At 51.9% G+C, this 9165-nt stretch overlaps 1 protein-coding gene across 1 annotated transcript; it reads left to right on the top strand.

Annotated features, from left to right (window-relative positions):
* Nucleotides 1-3605: 3605 nt before the first annotated feature.
* Nucleotides 3606-6267, top strand: LOC123446776 (G-type lectin S-receptor-like serine/threonine-protein kinase At2g19130). Its single transcript, XM_045123318.1, has one exon. It carries the CDS (start codon nt 3686-3688, stop codon nt 6158-6160), a length of 2475 nt encoding a protein of 824 aa, XP_044979253.1. The 5' UTR covers nt 3606-3685; the 3' UTR covers nt 6161-6267.
* The last annotated feature ends 2898 nt before the right edge of the window (nt 6268-9165 follow it).

The raw sequence follows: 9165 nt of genomic DNA, 5'->3' as shown, positions 1-9165 counted from the left end.
AAGAAGACATCTACGCATGAACCTAGCTCATGATGCCACTGTTGGTGAACGTCGCATGGGAAACAAAAAATTTCCTACGCGCACGAAGACCTATCATGGTGATGTCCATCTACGAGAGGGGATGAGTGATCTACGTACCCTTGTAGACCGTACAGCAGAAGCGTTAGTGAACGTGGTTGATGTAGTGGAACGTCCTCACGTCCCTCGATCCGCCCCGCGAACAATCCCGCGATCAGTCCCACGATCTAGTACCGAACGGACGGCACCTCCGCGTTCAGCACACGTACAACTCGACGATGATCTCGGCCTTCTTGATCCAGCAAGAGAGACGGAGAGGTAGAAGAGTTCTCCGGCAGCGTGACGGTGCTCCGGAGGTTGGTAATGACCTTGTCTCAGCAGGGCTCCGCCCGAGCTCCGCAGAAACGCGATCTAGAGGTAAAACCGTGGAGGTATGTGGTCGGGCTGCCGTGGAAAAGTCGTCCCAAATCAGCCCCTAAAACCTCCGTATATATAGGTGGGAGAGAGGGGACCTTGCCTTGGGGCTCAAGGAGCCCCAAGGGGGTCGGCCGAGCCAAGGGGCGAAGGTCTCCCCCCCCCCCCAAACCGAGTTGGACTTGGTTTGGTGGGTGGGAGTCCTTCCTTCCCTTCCCACCTCCTCCTTTTTTTTTCTTTCTCTTTGATTTTTCTTCCAATGCGCATAGGGCCCTTTTGGGCTGTCCCACCAGCCCACTAAGGGCTGGTGCGCCACCCTCAAGGCCTATGGGCTTCCCCGGGGTGGGTTGCCCCCGCCCCCTGGTGAACTCCCGGAACCCATTCGTCATTCCCGGTACATTCCCGGTAACTCCGAAAACCTTCCGGTAATCAAATGAGGTCACCCTATATATCAATCTTCGTTTCCGGACCATTCCGGAAATCCTCGTGATGACCGTGATCTCATCCGGGACTCCGAACAACATTCGGTAACCAACCATATAACTCAAATACGCATAAAACAATGTCGAACCTTAAGTGTGCAGACCCTGCGGGCTCGAGAACTATGTAGACATGACCCGAGAGACTTCTCGGTCAATATCCAATAGCGGGACCTGGATGCCCATATTGGATCCTACATATTCTACGAAGATCTTATCGTTTGAACCTCAGTGTCAAGGACTCATATAATCCCGTATGTCATTCCCTTTGTCCTTCAGTATGTTACTTGCCCGAGATTCGATCGTCAGTATCCGCATACCTATTTCAATCTCGTTTACCGGCAAGTCTCTTTACTCGTTCCGTAATACAAGATCCCGCAACTTACACTAAGTCACATTGCTTGCAAGGCTTGTGTGTGATGTTGTATTACCGAGTGGGCCCCGAGATACCTCTCTGTCACACGGAGTGACAAATCCCAGTCTTGATCCATACTAACTCAACTAACACCTTCGGAGATACCTGTAGAGCATCTTTATAGTCACCCAGTTACGTTGCGACGTTTGATACACACAAAGTATTCCTCCGGTGTCAGTGAGTTATATGATCTCATGATCATAGGAACAAATACTTGACACGCAGAAAACAGTAGCAACAAAATGACACGATCAACATGCTACGTCTATTAGTTTGGGTCTAGTCCATCACGTGATTCTCCTAATGACGTGATCCAGTTATCAAGCAACAACACCTTGTTCATAATCAGAAGACACTGACTATCTTTGATCAACTGGCTAGCCAACTAGAGGCTTGCTAGGGACAGTGTTTTGTCTATGTATCCACACATGTAAATGAGTCTTCATTCAATACAATTATAGCATGGATAATAAACGATTATCTTGATACAGGAATTATAATAATAACTATATTTATTATTGCCTCTAGGGCATAATTCCAATAGGGGGAGGGATTGGCATCCAACTGATAGTAGGCATTCCATAAAAAAACAATCAACTCGTATGTTTTGGTAGGAAAAGGGGCTAAATTATTTCGGCTCACCTTATTAACCAAGGCTCGGCTACTTAAGGTCTCTTTGATTTGTAGGATATTCAAAACTCAGGAATATAAAAGGTATAGAATTGCAATGGCTTGTTCATTTGAACCTTATAGGATTAGCAAAATGTATTTGATGCCATAGAAAAAATATATATAAAAAAAGGTTGAAATGGATGCTAGATTTTCTACGAAATGTAGTATATAAGATTTCATAGAAAAGGTTCATATGAGATCAAATCTTATGAATCAAAGGAACCATGATCTGTAAGCTGAGACGGAGGGAGTAGGAAAATTTTCTAAGGATTTTATTTTTTTAATAAATATCCTATGAAACCAGGAGTACGAGCCCTTATTTATTGGAACTAGGAGTAGGAGCCCTTATTTATCGGAACCAGGAGTAGGAGCCCTTAGGCCACTCCCACTGCTCCACCTTGTACAGGTGCTAAGGCTGTCACATAGGTAAAAAATCCGATGTGACAAGCTAATTAATAGGAGAGAGATGGGCGTGGTGACCCAGGAAGAAACAATGCTAAACGCGTGAACCTAGGTAAAAAAATGAAATGAAAGAAATGCACCAATGCATGCACAACTTTAGTTACAAAAGCATTAAATAAGGAGGCTTAGCTACAATAAGTTAAGCAACTATGCATTGGGGACTTTAGTTGCTAAACTATTTAATGTGCTTAACACCTCATCTTAACATCAATGCATCGAAAGTGGCCTTATTTATCGAAACCAGGAGTGAGGCTGGCCATAGTGGGAGTAAGGCTGGTTGTAATGGGAGTATCATAAGTAGTATCATGCATGCCAACTAGGCATATTTGATGAGGTGGCATGAAATTAAATGAAGAAAGAGAGGATTGAGTATCATATTATGATACCGTATCATATTAAATATTTTGCTACTACGTGTCATGCATGACAATAAATGAACTGTCCTATGATACTAGCACATGATACTATGCATTACGGATGTAGTATCATACACTAGTATCATATCCATGATACTAGTATATGATACTCTCCATTACAACCAGCCTAACTAAGGTAGTATCATGTACTTGGGACTAGCAAACATGCTGATGTGATAGACAATTAAAGAAGAGAGATAGGGTTAGAGTAACATAGGTAGATACGTAAGTATCATAACATGTTAAATGCTATGCTAGTATGTGTCATGCATGTCAATAAATAAGGTCATTTATGATACTACTTTATGATACTATGCACTATGAAGGTAATATCATACAATAGTATCATATGCGTGATACTACTATATGATACTCCCCATTATGGCCAGCCTTAAGAGCATCTCCAACAGCAGCATAAAAATATCGTGCCCAACAAAAAAATTAGCGCGTCACTGTAGCACTTTTAAAGCGCGGGGACCGGAGTATCTCCATCAGACGCGCGCTAGTGGGACGCCCAATCCAGCCCAATCCAACAACCCCACCGGCAACAGCACAGAGTTTGCTGCGCGCGCAAGCCGGCGCATCAAATATGTTGCGTGCGTTAGCGCTTTTCAGCGGGGCAGCGTCCTGTTTTGCAGCGTCTATTGGAGCTGTACGGGCTCGAAAAATAAACTTTTTAACGCGCGGACTACTTTTTAAGGGCCTGTTGGAGATTGTTGAGATGCTGCCCTTATTTATCGGAACCAGGAGGATGCAGGCAAACCAATCATACACGGATCGTAGCAAAATCCTCCAATTTGCATGCCACCATGCTCCTCCTCCTGGTCCTCCTGCTCTTCTCCAGCCTACAGCTCTCCACGACTGCCATCGACACCCTCGCTCTAGGCCAAGCACTCCCATGGAACGAGACACTGGTGTCCAAGGGCGGCGACTTCGAGCTCGGCTTCTTCTCCCCCGGCAACTCCGGCAAGCACTACGTCGGCATCTGGTACAAGAAGATCTCCAAGCAAACGGTCGTCTGGGTGGCGAACCGAGAGCACCCGGTCGTCAAACCGTCGACCTCCCGCTTTATGCTCAGCATCCACGGCGAGCTGCTTCTCCTCACGACGCCGTCGGACACCTTGCTGTGGTCATCCAACGCGTCCTCCCGGTCACCCCCGAGCACCACCGTGGCCACGCTCCAGGACGACGGCAACCTCGTGGTGAGGCGGAGCAACACGACGTCGTCGTCTGCCTACGTGGTGTGGCAGAGCTTCGATCACCCCACCGACACCTGGCTCCCCGGAGCCAGGCTCGGCTACAACAGGGGTGCCGGCGTCCACAGCTTCCTCACGTCGTGGACGGATGCCGAGAACCCGGCGCCCGGCCCGTTCACGATGGAGATCGACGCGCGTGGGCAGCCCAAGTTCGACCTGTTTTCCGACGCCGGCGGCGGCGAGCACCGCCAGTACTGGACGACCGGCCTGTGGGACGGCGAGATCTTCGTGAACGTGCCGGAGATGCGATCGGGCTACTTCTCCGGCTTCCCCTACGCGCGCAACGGCACTATTAACTTCTTCAGCTACCACGACCGGATCCCGATGATGGGCGCCGGCAACTTCATGCTTGACGTCAACGGGCAGATGCGACGGCGCCAGTGGAGCGACATGGCAGGGAATTGGATCCTCTTCTGCTCGGAGCCGCACGACGCCTGCGACGTCCACGGTTCGTGCGGCCCTTTCGGGTTGTGTAGCAACGCCACCAGCCCCGCGTGCCAGTGTCCCGCCGGCTTCTTGCCGCGGTCGGAGCAAGAGTGGAAGCTTGGGAACACCGCCTCCGGATGCCAGAGGCGGACCTTACTGGACTGTACCAAAGACAGGTTCATGCAGCTTCCGAACCCCGTGCAGCTCCCGAATGGCTCGTCGGAGGCCGCCGGAGTTAGGGGTGACAGGGACTGCGAGCGCACTTGCTTGAAAGATTGCTCATGCACCGCCTACGTTTACGACGGAACCAAGTGCTCCATGTGGAAGGGCGATCTCGTCAACTTGAGGGCACTCTCGATTGACCAAAGTGGCGATCCTGGCCTCGCCGGAGCTGTTCTTCACCTCCGCGTCGCGCACTCGGAGGTGGCAGCGTCGTCATCGTCACCGACGCATTCTTGGAAGAAATCGATGGTGATCCTCGGGAGCGTAGTTGCGGCCGTGGTGGTGCTCCTGGCAAGCCTCGTGATCGGGGTGGTGGCGGCGGTGATGCTGCGGAGGCGGCGGGGGAAGGGGAAGGTGACGGCGGTGCAGGGGCAGGGCTCGCTGCTGCTGTTGGACTACCAGGCCGTGAGGACAGCGACGAGGAACTTCTCAGAGAAGCTCGGTGGCGGGAGCTTCGGCACGGTGTATAAGGGAGCGCTCCCGGACGCGACGCCGGTGGCTGTGAAGAAGTTGGATGGGCTCCGGCAGGGCGAGAAGCAGTTCCGAGCCGAGGTGGTCACCCTCGGCGTGGTCCAGCACGTCAACCTCGTACGCCTCCGGGGCTTCTGCTCCGAGGGGAACAAGAGGGCGCTCGTGTACGACTACATGGCCAACGGCTCGCTGGACTCGTACCTGTTCAAGAGCGGCGGGTCGGCGGCCAAGGTGCTGAGCTGGGGGCAGAGGTACGGCGTCGCGCTGGGCATGGCCAGGGGACTGGCCTACCTGCATGAGAAGTGCCGCGAGTGCATCATACACTGCGACATCAAGCCGGAGAACATCCTCCTCGACGACGAGCTGGGCGCCAAGCTCGCGGACTTCGGCATGGCCAAGCTCGTGGGCCACGACTTCAGCCGCGTCCTGACCACGATGCGCGGCACGCTCGGGTACCTCGCGCCGGAGTGGCTCGCCGGCTCGCCGGTCACCGCCAAGGCGGACGTGTACAGCTTCGGCCTCGTGCTGTTTGAGCTCGTCTCCGGCCGGCGCAACAACGGCCAGTCGGAAAAGGGAGGCTACGGGATGTACTTCCCAGTGCACGCCGCGGTCAGCCTGCATGAGGGCGACGTGGTCGGGCTGCTCGACGAGAGGCTGGACAAGGAGGCCGACGTGAAGGAGCTGGAGAGGATCTGCAGGATCGCCTGCTGGTGCATCCAGGACGAGGAGGCTGACCGGCCGGCCATGGGACTCGTCGTGCAGCAGCTTGAAGGAGTCGCCGACGTCGGGCTACCGCCGGTCCCATCCAGGCTTCACATGCTGGCAAAGGTGAACGCAGGCGCCATTGGAGGTGAACCGGATGAATTCGATTCAGAGAGCAGTAACAAATTAGCAACAGAGAAAGCGTAAAGGGTGAAAATTAGCCACATTATATAGCTCGAGTGAAGATTACGCAAATATGAAATGCTTTGTATAGTTTGACGGTAGTTGATTTTCCTTGTGTGCGTGTCGGATCATGGAAGTTCCAAGGTGCAGATTCCAGCCTTTAAAAAACGTACGCAGTTCATAGATCGCACCTGCCATCGGCCGGCAAACGTGCTATCACACAAAATAAGACTCTAGTTTTACCACGTCATCTCGGTCATGATTATGCCGGTACACTTGCGGTCATACAATAAACATGGCGTCGTCGGTCATAGATAACTCGTCATCGAGGTTGAGCATGTCGTCGTGCATCTTGTCAAACGAAGATCTTTTTTTAGGGGACCGTGCTCAAGTCGACCTTCATGATCTCGACCCCTTCGTCACGCAAGCGAGCCGGACTTCTCTTGCTTTGGTGGCCTCGATCTCGAGCATCTTTGCTTGCTTCTCCGTCTCCAACGCAAACTTCTTCTATTGTACGTCCATGAAGGCCCTAATTTGCTCGTCCTTCTTTTGTTGACGCTTCTCCTCTCTTGAATCCTTGGTGATCATGCCTTGTAAAGTAGCTTGCAAGGCAAGGGATGCCACCTCACGCTTGTCCTCTTTCTTGGAGTTGGTCTTTCCCTGCAGCTGCGGCTCCTCCCCCTGACCATGCTCTACAACGGTTACCTTCCCTCCACGCGCCTTGATGACGACATATTGTCCTCGTTGTTGATCATCCAACAATAGGTGAGGTTGCAGGACTTGTCCTTATATTGGGCCTTGAATACTTCCAAAGCTTCGAAGGCCTTCAAATGGACAAGCAACCACATGGACAAGCAAGCATATGAGGAAGCTTATTGGCAAGCATACGAGCAAGCGTATTAGCTACTGGACAATGAAATGAGCAAGCATATTTGGAAAAACATGTCAACAAGGAAAATGAGCAAGCAATTGAACAAGCATGTCGTTATACCATGTCTTTGATGCCGAGGCCACTCACGGGACGGGCGTCGATGCTCTCAAGGGTCGCAAAGAACTTGTTGCACTTTTGTTGTATCACCCTCCAACGCTTGCCGAGCGGAACCCACCTAGGCTTGCTCTCAATTTGGTACAGCTTAAACTTCTTGCGTTCGTGGAACTCGCCATGCACTCTTTGCCAAAATGCCGAAGCCTTTTGCTCGGAGCCTATCTTGGGGTCTTGGTCAATGTCTCTCCAACATTCACAAAGATGTTTGTCCTCATGCTTTTTGTATGCTTTGGTCTGCTTGCTCTTCCGCTTCTTGATTGCATTGGCTTGGGTGGCGAGCTCCTGCTCGAAAAACTATGGCTCACCATCGATGTCCACTTCGTCATCCTCTTCGTCTAGGTCATAGTCTTTCAGGAACTCGTGCTCTAGCAGGAAAGAGATACCCATGTCGAGTCGGTCCTTCATGAAGGGGTCAGCCGTGCCCCCATTGTCTTCACCAAACTTGTTGCCCATGCCCTCGTGGTCGGCCATGAAGGGGGCTCGATCATCTTGGCTTTGCGTCTCATCGGGATTGAAGGGAATACTACCGCCACCACCTTCGAAGATGATGCTCTCCATGAACAAGCGGTTGGCCTCATCGTTCATAGTCGGCATTGTGTCGAAAAGGTTGTGGCCGTTCTCCATGGTGTCGGGTGGGAGCTCGCGCTGCCGTTTTCGCTTCCCCCAAAGGATGATCCACCGCCCACAGGTGTCGCCTTGAGATCGATGATCATGGGCGTTGGCGTGGCAGGCACGACCACGCTCGCCTCGGTGAACTGGAGACCGTAGAGTTGGAAAAACGGTAGGCTTGCGGGTGGTGGGGGTGAAAGCCATGCGCGCGCGGCGCGGTCAACATGCACGGCGAGTCCAGAAGTGGGGGACGAAGGAGCAACGAGCTGGCGCTGTTTGCGGCCACAACGGCAGTGACGAGACCGTGTAGGCTGGGATTTAACCCTAGCATCAGCAGGGCCTGCCTTGTGGCCTCCCGAATGAGGTGGCTGGTCTTCACGGCATTGTCCTCTTGATCTATGGTGGCGGCGAGGGTGGACGTGGCCGCAGCATCAATACCGGTTTCTTGCATGTGCTGGTGGTACTTCCTCTTCGACGACTGGATGGCGGTTGGTTGTCCATTAGCTCCTTCTTCTTCTTGGTCGGCATCGACACTTTGCGAGCACAATGCCTTGCCTCCTTTGCGGGAGACGGGGCCGGCGGAGGTAAGGGAGGCGAGGCCAGCGGCGGCGGAAAGGGTTGGTGCGTCGTCTTCCATGGGGCGCGAGTGGGCGGGAGATTTTTGGTAAAGTGGGGGGAAATGGTGGCGTTGTCCCACTGACTGGCTGGCCAGGGGGAGGAGAAGGGTAGGCGTCGCGTGCGTCTCTCCTGTGTCCGTGCCAACGCAAATGCAAGCCAACTTTGGGCCTGGGATGTGTCGCGAGCGAACAAAAAACGAATGCGCGTCCATTTGTGTCGCCGCGTTGGGTCGAGTTTTGTGTTCGCACCGATCCGAACGGACATGCACAGATGAAACAGGTCGTCGTTTGGAGTTGTTCTAATCTAGTACTATGGTCCTCTTTGGGACTACTCTGCTCCAGAATATTCAACTCCACTCTAGAAAACATAGGCGAAACGGGGTAGCCCCATGATATGATGCTCCACAAAAAAATAGAATTTGGGGTACAATTCCTTGTTTTTTTGTGAATCTCTCTAGGAGGTGATCCATAAAATTGTAAAAGTTGGAGTTGGAAGGAGTTACCCACCAATGCTACGAGTAAGTGGATACCCCTTCGTTTCTCCCCTCTAACCGAGTCAAATAGATCATTTCCACCAAATTTTTCATTCTTGAAGTTGAATCTAGATGAAAGCCAAATATTCTCTTTGAAAGAGTTGCAACTTGTGTATGAAACAGCTCCAAAGTGAATGTGGTGGAGCGGAACTGATTTTGATGGAGCAGAGCAGTCCCAAACAGGCCTTATGTCACAGGTTTTATGGGACAAGAGTTTCGAACATT

The sequence above is a fragment of the Hordeum vulgare genome, chromosome 4H (assembly GCF_904849725.1).
Source record: "Hordeum vulgare subsp. vulgare chromosome 4H, MorexV3_pseudomolecules_assembly, whole genome shotgun sequence".
NCBI classification, from domain to species: domain Eukaryota; kingdom Viridiplantae; phylum Streptophyta; class Magnoliopsida; order Poales; family Poaceae; genus Hordeum; species Hordeum vulgare.
This window is presented reverse-complemented; position numbering and strand designations above follow the sequence as displayed.

What these genes read in the sequence shown, in the direction of transcription:
- LOC123446776 (XM_045123318.1), top strand. Translation starts at nt 3,686, where the DNA reads ATGCTCCTCCTCCTGGTCCTCCTGCTCTTCTCCAGCCTACAGCTCTCC.